Genomic DNA, 22,824 nt, shown 5'->3' with positions numbered 1-22,824 from the left:
TGGGGATGAGGCAGATGGATCCCACTTGGGGGTCCTCTAAAGGGGCACCCAAAATATAAATAGCTAAAAATATATTCCTCTTTCTGTTTACTTTTACAGAAGGTAACACAGGAAGGGCCGGGCTCATTTGCAGCAGCAGGTGGGCGGGGCCAGGTGGGGGCAGGACCTGGGCTGGTGGGGGAGGGGCCGTGACAGACCCTGATTTTGCCTTTGTTGCAGGACTTATCAGAGCCTTTCCATCCTGTTTTGACTTTGGGGACTGAATTGATGTTTTAAGTTCTTATAAAATAAAATCAACAAGAATGGGGAGGAAAGCACCCTAAAATAGATTCCCACAGAAACAAACGGAACCCAACTGAACTCGAATGAAACAATCCCAGGAAAGGCGGGGAAAGTCCCCATGAAGGATGGGAAGCCCTGGACTCCCACGGGCTCCTCAAGAGGAAGAAAAAGGAGCGGCAGCTCACAGCCACTTCCCCTTGGAGGCCTGCTTGTTGCTGGGGTGTGGGCTGAGCCCCAGAAATTTCGTGTGTTGTAGGATTGAGAAAATGGGGAAATAAACTGAGGGCGCTGAGAGCCAAGTTCCTCCCGAAAAGGAACCAGATTCTCTAGAGGAACATCTGACTCCAGGGCCCAGGGGAGGCCGGCACAAGGTGGGTCTGCAAGACCTTGTTATTCCAGAAAAAAGAGTTAAAAAATGGCGGCACGTCGAGATCAGCCGAGGGGCCGAGGCTGGGGCACCCTGAGGGTCAAAAGGAAAAGCAGCTAGTGATGGATTAGGAGCTATTGAGTGAAATAAAAATCCAGGCGTCCACACTGGTAATGGTGGGAGACAGAGATGGAGACGAGGAAGAGAGGAGAGAGAGGGAGAGAGGAGGAAAAGTGCTTCCTTACACCAGAATGCCACTAATCAAAAGGTGAAGGGTTTGGGAAATTGAAACATTTAATTTTATGTTATGTCAATCGATTCAGGCAAGAACCATCAATGACACTAACATTAGTGGGTGCCAACCTGATGGGAACAGGATGTCCCACAGCCTCGGTGCCCCCCACCCCCGTGTTGCTGATTCATTGTTGGGGGAGACGGACTTGCTGGGGCAGAGCCTGGCCGGGGGGTCCACGCAAACGTCACCAGGCTGGGCAGAGGGACAGGACAGGGCCCTCGGGGACGCGGGGAAGACGCCCGAGCCCTGCAGAGCGCACAGCCCGGAGCGCAGGACAAGCCCCCCCCGAGGCAGCCCGTGAACCTGCCACCCGTGTTCTTCAGCGACGTCAGGCACCTAAGGTCAGGGCGGGCCGAGGCTGCTCCAGACCCAGGTCTCGCCACAACCTGGGCCCCTGGGCCCCGTGGGACCCGGAAGGAGAGCCAAAGGGAACTCTGCTGGAACCAGTGGGAACGTGTGCACGACACGTGCAGTGTTAACAAGAGCGAGGCAGTGATGTTAAATTGCCTGATTTGGATCATTTGTTCTTAAGAAACGCCCTTGAAGTTGTAAGGGGCAAAGGGGCTCCGGGTCTGCAGCCTGTTCTCAAGTGGTGGAAAAAAATAACGCGTGTGTGTGCACGTGTGTGTGCAAGGAGAAGTGCACAGTCAGGATCTCAGGGTCCCCTTAGGACGAGGTTGTGGTTGGGGTCTGGGACCCTGAGGAGGAGGGCATGGTCGGGGTCTGGGACCCCTTAGGAGGAGGGTGTGGTCAGGGTCTGGGACCCTGAGGAGGAGGGTGTGGTTGGGGTCTGGGCCCCCTTAGGAGGAGGGTGTGGTCGGGGTCTGGGACCCTGAGGAGGAGGGTGTGGTTGGGGTCTGGGCCCCCGAGGGGAGGGCCTCTACAGGAGGAGGATGGGAGAGTGACAGAGGCTCTGGTCTGGGATCCAGGAAGCTCTCCGTTTCCCCGGCTGCTTCGGGGTGCAGGGAGTCTGTCTCCCTTGGGGGTCGCAGGAAAACAAAATCACGAGAGGTGAAAGAGGAGGCGAGTCCCTGGGGGGCCTTCTCCACGCTCCCTCCAGATCCTGGAGCTGGGCTGCCCCTCACCGCCCATCTGCTTTGGGGCTGCTTTGAGCCCATCGCCCACCGCGGCCCTTCCTTCCCGCCCCGCCTGGGATCCCCTGGCTTCCTGCTCAAATGCGTGGCCGGAATTGCTGCAGCGTCATAGTCTGGCTCAGCCGTCTCCAGAGGAACACAGCTCCTGACCCAGACCGAGTCCCACCTCCTGGGGACCCCAGATGGAGTGTTCGGCCCAAGCCTGCCTCCTGCTTGGGGGACCCCACAAGACAGCACCAAGCCCTGGCCTGCCTGGGGAGAGGCCGGTTGAGGGACAGCCCATGGCTGTGGGCCTGCCTGGCCTTCTCACGGACACTTGAGGTCCTGAGCTGCTCCTGCTCCCACTAGAAAATGGAGCTGGTGATTTTTCTGAGTTCAGAAGCAAAGAGAGAAAGGGTGCCCAGGAGATGGGAACTCAGGAAGGGAGGGGGCAGAGGCCGAGGGGACCCCAGCGCCAACATCAGCAGCCGCGGCTCTTACCAGCTTCTGGCACCAGGCGCAGCCAGGCCCCGCCTCCACGCAGTCCCGACAGGTGCTGACCTTGTACTTGTTGCACTCCTGGGAGAGGACTGGGGGAAGGAACACGAGCTTCAGTGTGGGGCCTGCAGCTGCCGACCCAGCATCCACCCTGAGACCAGCGAGGGGTCAGAGGACAAACCAACGAACAGATGGATGAACAAATGGATGAATGGACTAACTGATGGATGGGTAGGTGAGTGGATGGGTAGGTGGGTGGATGGATAGGTGGATGGGTGGATAATGGATGGATGGGTGGGTGGCTGTGTGAATGGATGGATGAGGGATGGATGGATGGGTGAATGAGTGGATGGGTGGCAGGTGGGTAGACGGATGATGGGTGGATGATGGATGGATGGATAGATGCATGATGGGTGTGTGGGTGGATGGAGGGGTGGGTGGGTGGATGGTTGGGTGGATGAGGGATGGGTGGATGGGTGGATGTGTGGGTGGGTGGGTAGATGGATGATGGGTGGGTGGATGTTTGGGTGGGTGATGGGTGTAGGGGTAGATGGGTAGATGATGGATGGATGGGTAGGTAGGTGGGTAGATGGATGATGGATGGGTGGATGGAAGGGTGGGTAGATGGGTGGATGATGGATAGATGGGTAGATAGGTGGGTAGATGAATGATGGATGGGCAGATGGGTGGATGGGTAGATGGGTGGATGATGGATGGATAGGTAGGTGGGTAGATGGATGATGGATGGGTAGATGGGTAGATGGGTGGATGATGCATAGATGGGTAGGTAGGTGGGTAGATGGATGGTGGATGGGTGGATAGAAGGGTGGGTGGCTGGGTGAATGGATGGGTGGATGGGTAGATGGGTGGATGATGGATGGATGGATGGATGGGTGGGTGGATGGGTGGATGGATGGGTGGGTGGGTGGATGGGTAGATGGGTGGATAGAGGGGTGGGTGGCTGGGTGGATGGATGGGTGGGTGGGTGGATGGGTAGATGGGTGGATGATGGATGGATGGGTGGGTGGGTGGATGGGTGGATGGATGGGTGGGTGGGTGGATGGATGGATGATGGGTGGATGGATGGGTAGATGGATAGGTGAGTGGATAGATGGATAGATGGATGAATGGGTGATGCCTCGGGCCCCCCTGCCCTCATGATCTGACTCTACAGGGGGGAAATGGACACTGGTAGCAGACATCTATACCATGTAAGCCCATCTGTAGAGAATAGTGGAGATGGGCTGTCTAGGGGGCTGAGAGAAGGTCTCAGAGGTGAGGCCTGAGCAGAATGAGGCGAGAGCTGTGATGGGCTCTGGGGCAGCAGCAGCAGCTGGGAGCAGCAGGTGTGGCTGCAGCGTGGGAGGAGGCAGCTGGGGCTGGGGGGGGTGTAAGAGATGGCGAGGGCCGTGCTGACCGCCGGGGAGCCATGTTGGGGAGACCACAGGGTTAAGCAGAGAAGTCCCCGGTTATATTTGTGCTTTGTGGGGTCCCGTGGGCTGCTGGGAAGGGCAGGGAAGCCCCTGCAGGCATCTGGAGACGGAGGGTGGTGATGTGTAGGAGGCACAGGTGAGGCGTCCCGGGACGCTGGGCACATGTGGACAGTGGGGCCGGCGGGCTCGATGGATCTGTGGAGCGGCCGGGGTCAGCACGTGTGGGGGTGGGCGGCACCCCTTACCAGGGAGGAGCAGGTGTTGGGTGGGGGGTGGCAAGCCCCAAAGCTCTAACTTGGATGAGCTGAGACGCCCGTTAGCTGTTCATGTGGAGGCGGCAGTGAGTAGCTGGGGTCTGATCGGGGCTTGGGACGGGACGGTGGGTGAAGGGACGGAGAGGCCAACGGGGCCCCGGGCCACACCTGCCCATGGAGGGGAAGGAAAGGGGGAGGAGGGGGGGAGGGAGGCCGCAGGAGGGGGTGGCAGAGTCCAGGGGAGGGGCCAGGCAAGAGGGGCTCTGAGGGAGGGTCGGGGGGAGGGGGGAGCCCAGAAAACGTTCGGGCCCCTCCTGACGCAGGGGCAGGCTGTGCACAGCTGTTCGGCCTCCGGGAGCTGGTCCAGTGGCGCGGGGGGCAGGTCCTCTCCTCCTGCTGGGCTCCAGCCCTGAGCCGCCCCTGCAGTACTCACCGGACCCGAGGGAGAGCAGGGCCGCCAGGGTGGGCAGCAGGGCGCGTTGGCCGGACATGTCCTGTGGAGGGAAGGGGGCTGGGTGGTCGTGCTTGGACCCAGCTCTGGGGCAGCCCCAGGTGCCTCCATGTCCCCTCACACATTCCACAGGCACTGGGAGCCCCTCAGGCGGCCCCAAGTGTGCAGAGCTGCCCTGGGGTGGGGCAGACCCAGCCCAGCACCTGCTGAGCCCCCCAGGTCTCCAGGGTCAAGAGGCACACGCACACACACGTGTGCACACACAATGTTCACACACGTATGTACAAATTGCACCCACATGCACACACATGGTGCCACGCATGCATGCACGCATTTGTGCACACGCATTTGCACACACAGTGCCACATGCTCTGCCCTGGGCAAGCCTTCGTGCACCCCCGCGTGGCCCCCTGGAGCACTTGGATGGCATGCTGAGCTGCAGCAGAGCCTGCCCCGCCCAGGGCCCCTCGTGGGGCAGAACTGGGACCAGGAGGGGAACGGGCCTTGCTGAGCCCAGTGGGCACCGGACGGGCACCAGCGGCCTTCCTGGACAACCCCACTGGCGGGCAAAGGAGGGGCTGCAGAGAGCAATCCCCGAAGCTCCCAGCTCCCAGGAGACCCGGTGCCTTGTTTTTCTGGGTCCAGACCACTCTGGCCTCACAAACCCAGCGCCCCAGGCTGGGGTGTCCACAGGGCGTCCAGCGACAGCAGCTGAGCAACGTCCCTCAGGTCCGGACATCATGGGCCTGGCCATGGAGGCCCCATCTGTGTGGGCAGGTGCTGGCCTGGGCACCCCGTCACCCCCTCCCCTGGCAGCACCCTGGATCCCGGAGGTGCCCCCGGCCTGGTCCAAAGTGGCGTGCCCCCCTGGGGCGGTTTCCAGGAGGGCCTCCAGCTGCAGCTCCACCACCTGGGCCCACGTAGCCGCCTGATGGACCTGTCACCGTGGGGGTGGCAGTGGGGTGGCAGCAGGGAGCAGCTGTGCTTTACCAGAACCCGAGATCCACACACCCCCGAGGCTGGCAAGCTTCCTGGCAGTGGGACGGGCCCCTGTGCTCGGGGGTGCACCCCACAGACCTGCTCTTGCCCCCACCGAAGACCCTACAACTTAGAGGTCAGCCTGCCCCCCAAGTCCTCGCCTTTTTTGGGGTGGTCCTGTTCACTGCTCCTCACCAAGTTTACAGTCAGAACCTGAAAGGTGAGAGCGGAACCCCAGCCCTCCCGCTAGGGGTCAAAAGCAGAACTCCCCCGCGAGGCGGCCCCGGCACAGGCGAGCCAGGGAGGCGGTGGTGGCTCCCCACGGCCCACCCGCTGGAGGAAGCCCCCCAGCTCCCCGGCTTTGGGGCAAGGGGCTCAGGCGAGGGCCAGCCGTGCCCAGTCCCTGCCTCCACCTGTGGCCTCAGTTCCCCGGCTGGACGGTCGCTGTGTCGCAAGTTGAGCCCCCGCCCCCGTGGCTGCCCTGGCAGACCCAGGCCCTGTGGGTCCCTGTCCTGGGCCTGGGTCCAGGCAGCCTCGGGAGAGCCCAGCTCCCCCCTCGAGGACAGGGGGAGGGGCTCGGGTAGGACAGACTGACCCACAGACCGCAGGGCCGTGACCTTGGCCACAGGAAGTGGGGGGGGCCCTCCTGTGGCCGTGAGTGTCCTCACCCAGCGAGGTGACCCCACATGACGGGCCCCGGGGAGGCACAGGGTGGAGACGGGGGCCCGAGCTCCGCGTGGCACCGGCTGCTCGGCTGTGTGGACAGGGCGGCACCCGTCTGCCCGCCCGGCCAGGCCCTGGCACGCTGAGCTGCGGCAGGGGCGTCACTGAGACAGGACTCGAGGTGCAAAGCCTGAGAAACCCAGGACCCCCCACCCTGCCTGCTGCTGTTGGCGCTGGTGGAACCCGGGGCCCAACTGCAGGAGGCCGCCCCTGCCCCGCGGGCCCCGTCACCCTGCCCGGAGACCCCTCCCCAGCAGGGCCCCTTCCCTGGCGCCAAATGCACACGGCTCGCTTCATGATGAGTAAAAGGTTTAAACATTCGGTTTCGAAACATGAAAGTAGCCTTAGAATAAAACAGGATATGTTCCTCTAAATCACACCCACCCACATCCACAAAAGGGAAATATAATCCATGGGGTTAGACAAAAGAAAAGGAGGAAACACCAGAAAAAGGAAACACTAACACACAGCAGAGGACGGCCCAAGTGCACAAGCCCTGACCGCGGGGGTCGAGGCCCCCATCAAGGGACAAAGACTGTCCAGAGGGTCCGAGCAGAGAGGCCGCGCGGGCAGGTGGAGCAAACGCTCCCAAAGGTGCAACGGGAGGGGGAGGGGAGGCGGCTCCCGCAGGGCAAGGGGCAAAGGAAAGGAGACAGGAGACATCTGGGCCACGGCACCCACCCCTGTAAAAGGGAACGTCTACAGGCCACAGCAGATGCTCGTCCACCTCTTTAGCCCCAAATACAGACTCTACGAGGCAATCGTTCCTGCTTTAAATAAATACAAAAGGAATTGGGCTGAAACCAGACGCAGTGGGAGCCTGGCACCAGTCCTCAGGCCATGTGTGTCCGAGACCAGACCGAGGGGACAAAGAAAATGGGCCGAAGGAACCAAAGGGCAGGGAGGATGGAGGGAGATTTAGCCACATGCTCACCGAACCTCCAACCCTACAAAAAATATTTTTCCAAGTGTCTCCGAAACCTGCACACACGCTGTTCATTCGTTACCGGTGACATGTGAAAGCAGAAACTTCAGGGGCTGCAGTTTCCGACCAAAATGGGATAAAATGAGACAATCTCCACCCCACCTCCACATACTAATGAGAACATTTTAAAGCATGCTCCTAAATAACTCAAGTCAAAGGGAAATCAAGGTTATACTTATAGACAATTTAGAAAAGCAGACAATCAATACCCTCTGAAACCTGTCAGGGACGATGGAAAGCCTCTGCAGCCCAGGAAAGGGGCGTGACACCTCGGGCACTTTTGTTGGAAACAAAAAAGAATAAAAATAATGTCCCAAGACTGAAGCTCAATAAGTTAGAAAAATAGTAATAAAGCTGTCGCAGGAAATGGGAACTATAAAGATAAGGGCCAAAGTTAATACATCAGAAGAGAAACAAACAAAAAAGCTAAAGCCAATAAAGGCATCAAAACCTGTTTCCTTGGAGAAAGCAAAGTAAGTGATGATCTGGAGAAGGAAATCTCTGGTGATGGGCAAGTTGTTTTGGAAAAGAACAGAGACCGGGGTGAGCACCACGAGATCGTAAGGACACTAAAAAGCTTCGGGAATTGACACAGCAACCTGGCCCCAGAGCCCATGGGCCAGCTCAGGTCCAACCTAGATCTTAGAAGGTGCTGGAAGCTGGTTCAAGCATTTCCGTTTCCGGAGAAAGGAAGCTTGCTTGTGGAGAAGGGCTGTTTCTTCACATCACACGCTGTGGTGTAGCTTGTTTAAGGAAATAAAATAACAAAAGCACTAGAAGGAAATGCGTCTCAGCGCAAACCTTACTCTAAGCATGAAAGCAAGGGGAGATCGGCCAACTACAGATGGAAAGCTTGTGTACATAAGAGCTTGCATAGAGATAAAAATATTAAACCTCTATCCAACGCTAAAGGTTTAGCTGGTGCTGAAACTAAAGGTTTAACATTAGGGTAAACTTAACCTCTAAAGAAATCCTAGACAAATTAATAGCAAAATGGCAAAGCCCTCATGGAAATGAGCAGATAATTCACAGAAGAAGAAATGCAACTGGTCAATAAACAGGAAAATGCCCACCTCCCTAAGAGTCAGATAGGGCTTGATTTTGTTTCTATGAAGTGGAGAAAAGTTTTTGACTTTTATAAAGGCTGCTCAGTGGAATCTGACCCCATAATAAACAAGTGACCCACCATGGTGGATGGACGGACGGACAGATGCATCTCGGACACGTGCCGAGGGCTTGCTCTGGGGCTCCCCTTGCGTAAAAGCCACAAAAGACCCGAGAAAATGTTAGAACGTTAAAGTAAAAGCACAGACTTCAGAACTCTATTTCAATTTCCTGGCAAAAAGTAAATTTGGGAAAAAGTAAAAGCAAGTCCATTGGTACATTCTGTGTTTCCCTCTGGCTGTGGGCATCGTGTGTATTTGCAATGCTCTTCGTTAACTCTTTTTTGTATTTTCCAAACTTCCAACTGTAATCGTATATAATACCTGTTTTCTAAAATCGGAATTCCAAGGTGGTGGATCAGTTGCCCTGACATTTCTTCAGCCTCTGAAAGTGATCAGGTTTTCTGTCCTGACTGGATCGTTCTGAGGACAGAGGTGAGGCGTGTGGCCTTGGGACCTCCCCCGGGCCGTCTGCTCACCACTCAGTCATCCTTCATCCTCTCATAGAACCTTCCCTGGGCACGGCCCTGGGACCCCCGGGCTCTGCTCCTGAGAGCTGGCAGGCAGCCCCTGCTCCCGTGCCCTCCCTCCCACGGAAGTGGCCTGGCCCTCCGTCTGCGTCCATCACGCTCGAAAGCCACCATCTCTCCAAAGGCACGTGGCCTTATTCAAAGCCCACTAAAATGAGTCGAGCAGGAGGGCTGCCCTGGGGGGCTGGCCCCCATGTATCCGCAGCCCCTGGACCCCTGGGGGAGAGCCCAGCCGGATGCCGGGGCAGCAGCCAGCGTGACCAGCTCCCCCTGGGCCCCTCCCAGCAGACCCCTGGCTTGGTGGCGTCCCCGCTGCCCAGGCCAGCCCCAGGACCACTACCAGCTGCTGCCCATGTGCTGACCCCTCCCCAGAAGCTTCCAGCACTGCAGAAGGGTTGGGCATGAGGTCTCACCTTTCAGATTGACCAGATCTGAGCGTCCAAGGGCCCGACCCCGCCCCAGCCCCTCACTTCAAGCCTCAGAGACGGGTCGTAACAAGCCAGAGGCTGGGGGAGGACGAGGCTCAGGGACGGGGCATGGCGGACGCAGCCCCATTCAGGGCTGGCCCTGCTCCCGGCCGGGCAGCACGCAGTGTCCCTGCCCGGCCTCCGCTCCGGACCCAGGTCCCCAGACACAGCACGGGGCAGTGCCCGGCATCCAGTCATGACGGGGAAACGGGCTCCCAGAGGGGCAGCCCTTTGCCAAGCCACCAGCCAGGACGTGCCGGGGCCAGGCCGGCGCCCATGGGGGCCCACGAGGGCTGCCGCCCTCAGATCTCTGTCCAGCTCTGCACTGTGCACAGGTCATTTCCGCCTCAGGCCTCAGTTTCCCCACCTGTTGCGAGAGAGCAAGGGATTCCAGGGAACCGCGTCCAGATTCCAGGAGCAGAACCGGGTGGGCAGTGGGCTGCGGTTTCGCCTCAGCATCGTGGGAGGCGGCTGGGCCCTGGCAAGTCTGTTTCGTCCCCTGTCCCCAGAGCCCAGCAAGGCCAGCCCCCGGCCCCCTCCCAGGCCCTCTCAGCCCCGGGCCGCACCTCTCCGGGCTCTCCCGGGCCCTGCTGGCTGTGACCACACCAGCTCAGAAGGGCGCACAGCTGGGCACCCCTCGGCTTTGAGAGGAGGGAGCCCTGGGCCGAGGAGGGGACGGCCTGGCCGGGTCACCCATTGAGAAAGCCCGGAGACCAGCCCTGCGTGACCAGAGGCCCCTCACGCTCCACCCTTCCCTGTGGTGCCTGCTTGCTGAGGGTGGGGGATGCTGCAAATCGGGGCAAGCTGCCCGGGACACGGGGACAGGAGTGGGCCAGGGCGGGGCCAGGTGGGTGGGGGCCAGGAGGGTGGGGATGAGGGTGCTCTGTGCTCACCATCAGGGAGCACAGCTTGGGCAGAGGGGACAGGGCCAGGCCTGCTGGGGCCCCTCCTTTCCCGCATGCCCCCAACACCTCTGCCTCCAGGGAAGGGGGCTCTAATTATACATCACATTGTAGGGTCCACTGGAATTTAAACAACTGGCCAGCTCATGCCCCCTGCTTCACAGAGGGGGAAACCGAGGCACAGGGAGGTCATGCTGGAGGGGTTGGCAGGGGCTGCAGACTTCCGCCACCGTGCTCCCCTGCTTTGGGGCTTGAACACGGTAATGGCTAGAGGTGACCATGGCCAGTCCTGCGCTGGCTGTGCCACGTTCCCTCTTCTAGCCCTGCCTGGCGACCACTGAGGATCCCCGCAGTGCAGGTCAGTGCCAGGAACGGGGCTGCCCGGGTGGGCATGTGAGCCTGGGGATGCCCAGCCCAGCCCGGGGCCCGAAAGCCCTGCTCCATCTAACGGGTCACTCACGGGGGGCTCAGGCACCGGCCAGTGGCCCCCCGTGGCCCGGCCTCGCCCACGGGCACCTTGGCCATTGCTCCTGTCCACTCACACCAGAGACCGGGGCACGTCCTAAGCTCAGGGACACGCTGGGGAGTGGAACTGCCTGCCCAGGACCCACAGCCCCTGCCCGCCCCGTCCGGGAGGCCCGTCCCAGCCGAGGGCACAGCCCCCTGGAGTCTGACGTCTAGAGGGCCAAGATGACCAGAAAGGTTGTGGCCCTGCTCATGCCTGACATGGAGTATCTGTCCTCGGGGTGACCTTGGCCTTGGGGCGACCTCGACTTCAGGGGAAACCTTGACCTCGAGGGTGACCTTGGCCTTGGGAGTGACCTCAGCCTTGGGGGTGACCTTGGCCCCAGGAGTGACCTTGACCTCAGGGGTGACCTTGGCCTTGGGGGTAACCTTGACCTCGAGGGTGACCTTGGCCTTGGGAGTGACCTCAGCCTTGGGGGTGACCTTGGCCCCAGGAGTGACCTTGACCTTGAGGGTGACCTCGGCCTTGGGAGTGACCTCAGCCTTGGGGGTGACCTTGGCCCCAGGAGTGACCTTGACCTCAGGGGTGACCTTGGCCTTGGGGGTAACCTTGACCTTGAGGGTGACCTTGGCCTTGGGAGTGACCTCAGCCTTGGGGTGACCTTGGCCCCAGGAGTGACCTTGACCTCAGGAGTGACCTTGGCCTCACGACCTCCCGGGGCAGCGGGTCTCCTTCACCTCACTCCTCCTGCAGATGCTGCAGGCCCGGGGCAGGCCCCGAGGTTCAGCTGAGGACAGCGGGTGAAGGGTGGGGTGGCGGCGCGTGGAAACCGAAGGGCGGTCGGCGGGAGACGCGCAGGCCGCTTCCCCCTGAGCTGCCGGGCGCCGAAGCCGCCTCCAAGAAGCTTGACGGCCCTTCCTTCCCCTGACTCCCGGGATCTGGCTCATTCCCAGCCCCAGCGCACAGACGCCGGGACGCGGCTGGGACAGTGCAGGCGGGGGCCGCACCCACGCCCTCTCCCTCCCATCTCACACCCCAACACGCACACGTACACCACACATCACAGTGCATGTGCACACAAGCACACAGCCACACACATGCACATACCATACGCACCACACACTCATGCACGCACACACTCCCCACACACAACTCGCACATAATGCCCCACACTTGCACACAGCTCCAGGCAAATGCTCCCCGAGTTATCCCCCACTCCCCTCCTTCGCCATCACAGGGGCTGCCCCGTTTCCCTGCCAGCTGCTCCCCAGGTGCCAGAGGAAGGGGCACCCCTGGCCGAGCACAGCAGTGGCTGGTCCCTGCCTCCTGCTCTGGGGAGGGCAGGGGGACGGCCGAGGGGAAGGGGCTGGAGGAAGGTGTGCATGTGGGGCTGGCCCCAAAGCCCCGGGTCTGGGGGACCTACTGGTGTGGGCCTGGGTGGTAAGGCACCCACGCTGCACCCCAGGAGCTCGGGGACCGTGTTGCCAGGAGGGAGTTTAGGTCCCACGGCAAAGCCACTTGGCACTAAACCGCCGGCACCTAAAGCCAGTTCCCCAGAACTCAGCTCACCCTGAGTTTTCACTTCGGTTAGGCTGGTGGTTCCAACCCTTCCAGAATCGGAGAGAAGCCACGGACCCCCCACGGGGAAAAGGTGCTGCACACACCACACTGCACACACATACACCACGGACACACAGACACACAGACAGACACACCAGCCTAACTGGAGCTGCTGCTGTCCTCACATACAACACCACAGAGTCTCACACTCACACACACACACACACTCATATACACACCACTACCATGCACCTCACATAGCACACCCCGCCTCATACACACAGTCACACACACTGTGTTGCTAGGATTTCGCGGTTCACCTGTGTACCCCAGAGAGTAGCCCAGGCAGCCTTGGGGGTCCCGTCCCCGACAGCCATCTTAAGCCTCAGGAGAGACAAGCAGACAGGCTGGGCGCACCAGGCTGGAGGCCTCCGGGGCCCTCGCAGTCACCCCACGCTCTGCCCTCCGGGGCCGTCAGGGTGGCCGTGGGACTGACATCTGCCCCCCGCGTCCAGTGTGGCCCAGCGCTCTGGGTTGGAAAAGAAGCCCCGGGCTCGTGGGGAGGCGGCAGGGACACGGAGGCGGCCTCGGGACCAGGGAAGCTGGGGGGTGCTCCTGGCTGGGCCGGCGCCTCGGGGATCAGGGGCTCCTGCTCGGCTTCACGAGGCCCCGGCCTCCCCGGGTGGCACCTCCCCTGGCAAGAGGGCACCTGGAGGGTGCTCTCCTGGGCTGCTCCCTGCCCTGAGCCCCTGGACCACCAGGCCCCACTCCAGGGGCTGGGGCGCATGGGATTGTTCCCTGGGGGGAAGCCACAGGGCTGCACTTTCCCCTTACGGAAATAAAGAGCCGCAGAAGCAGAGGGTCGCCCCCCCACTCACCCACCTGCTGTCCTGGAGCCCTCGCCGCGTGTGCGTGTGTGCTGAGTGAGCACTGCGTGTGCACCGCGGGTGCCCCGACCAGGAACGGTGGCCTCGGCCTGTTCTCAGGAGGCCCAGGGAGGAAGTAGAGCTGCAAGGAGCTGGTTGATTGCGCCACGCGCTGCAGACACACCCAGCCCCTCTCTACGCCCCAGCGCGCCCCGACGGGGTGGCAGAGTCACAGCCCCGCGCGGGAATCACACACGTCCGGGAGGGAAGCCGAGGGTGGGATGAGGGGCGGTTATGGGAACAGGGTCTGCGGGGGCCTCCCGAGCCACCCAGGGGTGGCTTTGCCCGCAGGGGAGGGTCCCACGGGGGCTGGGCGCAGGGGCAGGTTCGCAGTGGGGTGGGTGGGACCTGGCCACGGAGGGGCCCTCAGCAAGAGGGGAGCACGCCTTTTGGAAGAAGAAGGAAATGGAGGCCTTGGAAATTAAAACTTTGATCACGGAAATAAAAAGTGACTCCCAAGCTGAAGAGCAGGCCGGAAACGGCCGGAAAGCACATTAGTAGAAGAACGCTGGGGCTGAGGCCCCGCTGCGGGGTGACGGGGAGGAGGAAAGGGGCCCCAGCCGCACAGCTGTCACTGCACCCACAGGAGGTGGAGGGGGGCGGACTTGGGGGGCAGCTGCTACCGCACCCACACGAGGCCGAGGGGAAGGTGTAGGGGGGCGCCAGGAACAAGACAGAGCCCAGACCTGAGGTGGAAAATACAGATTCCAGGCCACTGAGCCCCAAACACGGTACATCCTGACGGTGTCACGAAAATGCCATAGGCCTTGAGACAGACAGACAGGCAGACAGGCAGACAGATGATACCCACAAAGAAACAACACTCAGACATTTTATAGGAAACACAGGACACAGAGGAACACGTACGTGACGTCACAGGGATGAACAAGCAAAGCCCAGGCTGGAGCAAACGCCCAGGAAAACAAGTTGCCAGGTGAAAAAGAATAGAGTGGAACCTACAGACTAAAAGGTTTAAAAGACATGCCATTCAGCACAACAAAATCAATGAATGTGAAACAGCACATTAACAAATCAAAAGGGGAAAACCACATGACCATGTCAATTGATGCAGAAAAGACATTTGACAAAATTCAGCATCCTTTCATGATAAAAACACTTCAAAAGGTAGGAATGGAAGGGAGCCTCCTCAACGTGATCAAGGGCTTCTATGAAAAACCCACAGCCAACATCATACTCAACGGGGAAAGACTGAAAGCCTTCCCTCTAAGATCAGGAACAAGACAAGGATGCCCGCTGTCACCACTGTTATTCAACATTGTGCTGGAAGTGCTAGCCAGGGCAATTACGCAAGAAAAAGAAATAAAAGGCATCCAAATTGGAGAGGAAGAAGTAAAACTTTCACTGTTTGCAGATGACACGATAGTGTATTTTAGAAAATCCTGGAAAATCTACATCAAAGCTACTAGAGCTAATAAATGAGTACAGCAAAGAGACAGCGTACGAGATCAGCACACAAAAATCAGTAGTGTATACACTAGTAATGAGCAATCTGTGGAGGAAACTAAGAAAAAAATCCATTTACAATAGCAACCAAAAAGGATCAAATATTTAGGAATAAATTTAACCAAGGCCACAAAAGATATACACAGAAGAAACAAAGTTAAAAAAAAAAAAGATAAAAAGAAAAACAACAACAAAAAGACGTATACATAGAAAACTACAAAAAATTGCTAAAAGAAATCGAAGAAGACCTAAATAAATGGAAGGACACACCATGTTCATGGATTGGAAGACTAAATATAGTAAAGATGTCAATACTACTCAAATTAATTTATAGATTCAATGCAATACCAATTAAAAGCCCAACAACTTACTTTGCAGAAATAGAGAAACTAAAAATCAAATTTATTGGAAGGGCAGGGTGTCCCAAATAGCTGAAAATATTTTGAGAAAGAAAAATAAAGTGGGAGCTCCCACACTACCTAACTTTAAATCACATTACAAAGCTACGGTGGTTAAAATAGCATGGTACTGGCATAAAGATAGATATACTGATCAAAGGAATCTAATTGAGTGTTCAGAAAAGACCATCAGCCAATCATGACATATGGACCTTATTTGAATTCTGAATCAGAGAAACAGGAAGAAAAAAAACTTGAGATGATGGGGAAAATGTGAATGCTGATTGGGTGTTTGATGATGTTAAGAAATGATTGTTAATTTATTTGGGTGTGACAGTGGAACTATGAATAGGTTCATGAGTCCCCATCTTCTAGACTTATAGATGACATGTATGATGTTTGGGATTTGCCTCCAAAGAATTGGGGATGGTGAGAGTGTGTAGGAGTACAGGTAAAACAAGATTGGTCATGAGTTGATAATTTAAAAAAATATATTTTTTGTTGTGCTAAAATATATATAATGTAAAATCCTTTTAACCATTTTCAGTGGACAACTGTTTGACATTCAGTACATTGGCAATACTATACAACTTTCACCACTATCAATTTCCAAACTATTTTTATCATTCAAAACCAAAACACTCACATATTTAGCAATAACTCTCCCTCCTCCACACCTGGTAGCCACTGTTCCGCTTTCTGTCTCTATGAATTTGCTGATTCTTAGTATTTCGTTAAGAGAAATCATACAATATTTGTCCTTGGCTTATTTCACTCAACATGATGTCTGCAAGGTTTATCCATGTTGTAGTATGGACCAGCACGTAATATTCTTTTTATGGCTGCGTAATACTCCATCGTACGACAGACTACATTGTGTTGATCCATTCTTCGGTTGATAGGCACTTGGGTTGTTTCCACCTTTTGGTTACTGTGACTGATGCTGTGATGAACATTGGTGTGCAAATATCTATCTGAATTCCCGCTTTTGGTTCTTTGGGGATACACCTCGGGGTAGGACTTCCAGGTCATATGGTCATTCTATGTTTAGCTTTCTGAGGAACTGCCAAACTGTTTCCTACAGTGGCTGCACCATGTTACACTCCCACCCACAGTGTACAAGGGCTCTTGTTTCCCCACATCCTCACCAACGCTTGCCGTTTTTAGTTGTTTTTTAATAGCCATTCTAGTGGGTGTGAAGTGGTAGCTCACTGTAGTTTTAATTTGCATTTCTCTAAAGGCTAAGGATGTAGAGCATCTTTTCATATACTCATTGGCTTTTTAAATATCTTCTTTAGGGAAATGTCTATTCAAATCATTGGCCCATTTTTTAATAGGGTCATTTGTCTTTTTGTTGTTGAGTTGTAGGAGTTTATAATTCTGGATATTCAACCCTCATTAGATACATGGTTTCAAAATATTTTCTCCCATTCTGTAGGTTGTCTTTCACTTTCTTGATAAAGTTCTTTGAAGCACAAAAGATTTTAATTTTTATTAAATTAAAAGTCCATTTAAACTCTTCTTTTCCTTGTTGCTTGCACTTTTGGTCTTATATTTAGGTCATTGATCCACCCTGAATTAATTTCTGTATCTGGTGAGAAGTGGGGCTCCACACTCATTCTTGGCATGTGGGTTTCCAGCTGTCCAGCCCCATTTGTTGATGAGACTGCTCTTTCCCCATTGAGTGGACTTGGTGTCTTGTCGAAAACCAAATGGCCACAGATGTGTGGATTCAACTATGGACTCTCCGTCTGTTCTATTGGTCTCGATATCTGTCCTTATGCCAGGGCCACACTGTCTTAATTACTGTAGCTTTGTAGTAAATTTTCAAATCAGGAAGTGTGAGTCCTCCAACTTCGTTCTTCTTTTTCAAGGTTGTTTTGGCTATTTGGGGTCCCTTGAAATTCTATAAGAATTTGAGGATTTTCCATTTCTGCAAAAAGGCTGCTGAGATTTTTTGATAGGGATCACACTGCATTTGTAGACTACTTTAGGCAGGACTGATGTCCTAACAATATTAAACCTTCCAATCCTGTTCCAATCCATGAACACGGGATGCCTTTACATTTACTTAGGTCTTTTTATAATTTCTTTCAGCAATGTTTTGTAGTTTTCAGTGTACAAGTCTTTCACCTCCTTAATTACATTTATTCCTAAGTGTTTTATTCTTTTAGATGCTTAGTTGACAATTTTTAAAGCTGGTATGGAGACATGAGGTTCATTAAACTATGCTCTCCACTTTTGTATGTGTGTGAAAGTTCTGTAGTAAAAATTAAAAAAAAAAACTTTTCAAGATAGTGAAATAAGTGTCCTGTATCAGATAAACAGTTAAAAGAGAAAAACAACAAAGGCTGAAAATAAAGGAATGGAAAATAAACACATCATGTACTAGAAAATACTAACAAATATAATTGTATAGAAACAATATCACAAAGTTATAGTTCAAGGCAAAAAGAATTGAATGGACAAAGAAAGATTTAACTAATGAAAGTTGCAGTACCAAAGAACGTTTTAGCAGTCATAAATCTTTATGTGCTGAACACAATGCTACAGAAAACTGACAGATGCATAAGCAAAGTGGCAAAGCCACAAGTATAGCGTGCATCGTTAACACACCTCCCTCAGAAGTGGACAGGGCAAAGAGAAATACAAATTAGGCTCATGGCAAACTTGTACCCCATAAAGTTGAAACACCTGGGACCATTAAAATTTGGAGCATGTATTAGATCACAAAGGAGAGCTCAAATACATTCCCCAGCACAAAAAACATCACCGACACACAGTGAGAAAAAAATAAGATACTTTTTGGAAATGGGTGAGTAGTGTTGATGGTGATGTATCAGGATCTTAATTAACACCTCTGCATTGTGTACTTGGCAGTGGTTCAAATGGGGAATTTTATGTAGTACATATGTTACCATGATAAAACATTTAAAAAAATTAGATTTTGACCAAAGGATAACTTTGGCATCCTGAAAAACTGGAATGAATAAATACTGTAGCGCATTCACACAGTGGAATAATAAGCAGCAATTAAAATGCTAACCTGGGTTAGATGTATCCACACAACACCTCTCAGAATCACAACACTGAGCTTTTTATAAAGCAAGTTGCAGAAGGATACATAGTATAATGTCACGGATGTACGAGACTACAAGATGAAACCTGCACACCATGAGCCTACCTTGAGGACAGTGGTTGCTTCTGAAGGTGGAGAAGACAACGGTCCTGGGAAAGGTATGCCAGGGCTTCAGTTTTATATTGTAAAGTTTGATTTGTTAAAAAAGAAAGAAGAAAAAGGTTCTGAGCAAAGTAAGGCAAGATGCTAATATTTTATGAAGTTGGACAGAGGTATATGAGTGTTAGAATGTTTCACTTTTCTGTATTATTGAGATATTTTATGTCTTCAAAAGGAGCTAGGAGGTAGTGGTTGCACACTGGCATGAGGGAGCTTTGGGGGTGATGGAAATGTTCTAAAGTTAGACTGTGGTGACAGTTGTGCAACTCTGTAAATTTACTGAAAACCACTGGTTTGTACATCTAGTGTGAGTGGAATTTGGTAGATAATTTCTACCTCAGGGAAGCTGCAATTGTTCTTACCCTTTGAAGGATTGTATGTTATGTGAACATATCTCAATAAAATTGCATTTAAAAAAAATAAAGAAACAAAATAAAAAATATTTGAAAGAACAAATGCACCAGTAGCTTCTGGTCCCAGGTAAGATGGAGCAAGCACACACCACTCCTTACCTCTACCCCTGAACAAACTGGAAACCCCACACAGGGCCCCAAAAAGCAGCTAACAGCAGGTAGGTGGAGGGAAATAAAAACGTGCGGAAAACTGATATCGTGATGAGTGTCCTGATTCTTTCTCCTCTCATCTTTCAGCTTAGACTCCAGGGAGCTGGAACTCCAGGATTCCAGCGTGGGTCTCACCAAGAGGAACCTCCTTTTCTGGTCAGAGGACGGGGAAGGGGGGCCGTGAAGGATGGAGGTGGTGGGGGACACCTTCTGCTTCCTTCTGTTTCCTGGTCTTGCCTCAGAGGCAAACCTTGCCCCAAAGTTGCACCTCTGAGGAGGTTGCAGCAGAAATGGGGGCGGTTACTACTTTGGCCAGAGTTGGATGCATCTGCAGGAAGCATGTGAAACGGAAGGAAGCCCAAACCCCTGCTTTATAGCCAGAGGACCAGGAGAAGGGGCCCCTGGGAGCCAGAGTTCGGGAGAAATCCAGAAGAGGAAGTGGACAAGGAAGGGTCCCTGTGAAGCTTTGTGTGGTGCCCCAGACCCACCCCTGAGCTGGGCGTGTGTGGGAACAGCCGATCAAAGGCTGTGGGCGTTGAACCGTGGTGCGGACACTGCTGAGGTCACAGGTCAGACCCGGGTGCAGGCATGAGGGGTCCAAACAGCACCGAGGGGGTCTGAAAACTGGACTCACATTGGGAACACAGCCCACAGGAGGCAGGTCTGGATCTGTGGCTTGAACCCATCCAGACTGATTGCTAGCAAAACCAAAATGATCTATATTTTCTAGGGGGGTTTCATCAGGATCCATAGTCTAACTAAAAATATCCAAAATGTCCAGGACACAATCCAAAATTACTCAAGCAACAACTGCAGCAGCAATACAACAAAACAGAGAAAAGCTTAGAAATTTGTCAGGGAAAGGATAATTAATAGTTGCCAATTCTGAGGTGATCCAAATATTGAAACTATTGCACAAGGTCTTTAAAGCAGTTATTATAACCATGCTCCATTAAGTATGGCCAAACATGCTGGAAACAAACTGCAAAATTAAAATTCTCAGCAGAGAAATAGAAGCTATGAAAAAGAACCAAACAGAAATTCTAAAAGTTAAAAATGCTATAACATAAATAAAAAATTCACTGAATGGGCTCAAAAGAAGAATTGTTATGACAGGGAAAAAAGTCATTGAACCTGAGGGTCAGAAGTAATTATCCAATACAAACAACAGAGAGAAAAAAAGACCGGCAAAACAAAACAAGAGAACAGAACTTAGGGATCTGTGGAATAGTATCAAAAGGTATAACTTTTGCGTCATTGAATCCCAGAAGGAGAGGAATAAAAGATGGGCACATAAAACACTTTTGAAGAAATAATAACTGAAGATTTCCATATTCAGTGAAAATCGTACGTTTACAGATTCAAAAAGCTCAGAGCATCTCAAACAGTATAAACTCTGAGAAAACCAAGACTATACTCACCATCCTCTAACTACTGAAAACCAAAAATAAAGAAAAAAATCTTGAAAGCAGCCAGAGAAAAATGACACATTACAAGAGAGGAAAAATCATTTGAGTGACTTCTTATCAGAAACCATGGAGCTTTGAAGGCAAAGGAGCAACACTTTTTAAGTGGTCAAAGCAAAGAACTGTCAAATCAGTATTCCATTTCAAGCCAAGATCTTCCTCACTACTGAAGGGGAAATGAAGACATTCTCAGATGAAGAAAACTAAGAAAATTAGTCACCAGTAGACATGAGCTAAAATAAATGCCAGGCAGATGGGAAATGACTCAGAGGGAGACTAGGCACAGAAATGAAAGACAAGCAACAAAAATGGTAAACATTGGAGTAAAGGTAATAGATACTTTTCTCCTCCTAAGTCCCTTAGAATATGTTGACAGAAAAATGCATGACATGGTGTGGTAGGGTTTTTGAGGTATGTAGATAAAAGACAAGTGACCACCACAAGATAGAGGACAGTAAAGGAACCTGTATCACTGCAAAATTTCTCCACATTTCACTTGAAGTGATGAAACGCTAACTTTGAGTAGACAGCGAAGTGTTTGGTATATATATTGTTATTCCTGGAGCAACAAATGAAAAACCTATTCAAAGAACTGGAGTCAAAGGCAAACTGATGAATTAAAATGAAATACTTGTAAAATTCAAATAATCTAAAACAAAGCAGGATGGAGAAACAGAGTGAAAAACATAGGGGAGAAAGAGAAAACAAAAGTATTAAATGGTGGCCCTAAACACAATCAATTCAACAATTACATTAAGTGTAAATGATCTAAATACCCAATTGTAAGACAGAGATTGTCAAGGGAGATTCTTTTTAAAGACCAAACTATATGCTTTCTACAAGAAACTCACCTTGAATATGATAATTTCAGGTAGGTTAAAAGTAAAAGGAAGGGAAAAGGTATAGCATACAAACATTCATCAAAGGGAAATCAGGCTGATGGTGTTAATATCACTCTAGAGTTAAGTGGACTTAACAACAAGGAAATTGACATGTGAAGAGGGACATTACTTAATGATGAAAGGGTCAAATCAATAAGAACGTATAATGATCCTAAATGTGGACACGTCTAACAATGACGGCTCAAAGGAGAAACAGACACGTTCATAATTATGGTTGGCACCTTCAACCCTCCTCTCTCAGTAATCAATAAAAAAAATAGAAAATCAGCAGGTATCTAGAAGACCTGAACCACACGCTTTGAAGATGCTTCTGGAGCATTCCACCCAATAGCTGCCGCAGCAGAATACACATTCCGCTCAAGTGCTCACGACACAGTCAGCAACACAGACTCTAGGCTGGGTCATAAACAAACCTTAACAAATGTAAAAGAGCTGAAAGCATACAGAACACATTATCTGGTCATAATGGAATTAAGCCCGAAAATAAACAACAGAAAGATATTTGGGAAAATCTTCCCCAAAAAGCACACTTCTAAATTATCCGTGAGTCAAGCAGAAGCCTCAAGGGAAATTAGAAAATATTCTGAATGGAATGAAAATGAAAATACAACATCAAATTTTGTGGGGTGAAGCTACCGCAGTGCCTAGAGGGAAATTCATAGCATTAGGTGCAGATGTTAGAAACACAGCAGCATGACTTCAGGCAGTGCCATTGTTTAAGGGAGGGTTGAGCGGGGTACAGTGGCAGGGACAGAAGAGTGGCCTCAGTGCAGGGAGAGACTGGTGGGAGTGAGGTGGGGAAGGGACCCCGGGGCTCCCTCAGGCAGAGTCATGACCCTTCAGTGCGGGAGCCTGCGCTGCGCCAGCCCACGTGCACCTGCGGTTGGTTAGCCGACGGAGGACTGCCCGTGGGCCCCACCGCATGGGCCCCTGTCCCTTCCCTGCATGTGGCCCTTGCCCTGCATGTGGCCCCCTGCCCTGCCATGTAGCTCCTTGCCCCTGCCCCACTGCGTGGCCCCCCCACTCCAGCCCCACCACGTGGCCCCTGCCCTGCCCTGCCGGGCACTCCGTGCTCCATGCCCTTGGCACTTGCTTCTCAACACCCACCGTGTACCCATGTCCCATCTGCCCCATGAGACCCAACATCAGACTGTGGCAAACTTTGCTTTGTGTGAAAGACAAAGAACCAGGAGGAACGTTCCATATAAAACATCGTGGGGCCCCACTGTGTGGAAATCAGGAGGCTGTTGCTTCACGGGCCATTTGGCAGAAGAGCCGCTACTGGCTGCGAGCTGGGAGTGAGAGGCAACCCTGTGGAGCTCAGGGGCGCTTTCCAAAATAAAAATCAACTGAAATAGCCGCACCGTCTGGGTATTCCTGCTAATGAGTTCACATCTTCTCAACACCTGTAACTGGGTTCTGGAGCCAGGAACAAGTGAG

At 53.0% G+C, this 22,824-nt stretch overlaps 1 protein-coding gene across 2 annotated transcripts in view; it reads right to left on the bottom strand.

Annotated features, from left to right (window-relative positions):
• Positions 1–13,460, bottom strand: part of ITGB2 (integrin subunit beta 2) — a 36,535-nt gene extending 23,075 nt beyond the window's left edge. The window contains exons 1-3 of one of the 2 annotated variants that reach the window (XM_037830312.1): positions 13,310–13,460; positions 4,636–4,696; positions 2,519–2,607 (exon numbers count right to left, since the gene is read on the bottom strand). In XM_037830312.1, coding sequence (XP_037686240.1) covers positions 2,519–2,607; positions 4,636–4,693 — 147 coding nt within the window. In that variant the 5' untranslated portion in view covers positions 4,694–4,696; positions 13,310–13,460. Of the gene's footprint in view, positions 1–2,518; positions 2,608–4,635; positions 4,697–13,305 lie in introns of both variants that reach the window. The other variant, XM_037830318.1, reaches the window with a different exon arrangement.
• Positions 13,461–22,824: the final 9,364 nt, after the last annotated feature.

This window comes from Choloepus didactylus, chromosome 1 (assembly GCF_015220235.1).
Source record: "Choloepus didactylus isolate mChoDid1 chromosome 1, mChoDid1.pri, whole genome shotgun sequence".
Taxonomy (NCBI): domain Eukaryota; kingdom Metazoa; phylum Chordata; class Mammalia; order Pilosa; family Megalonychidae; genus Choloepus; species Choloepus didactylus.
The sequence above is the reverse complement of the archived record's forward strand: the minus strand, read 5'-3'. Positions and strand labels throughout refer to the sequence as shown.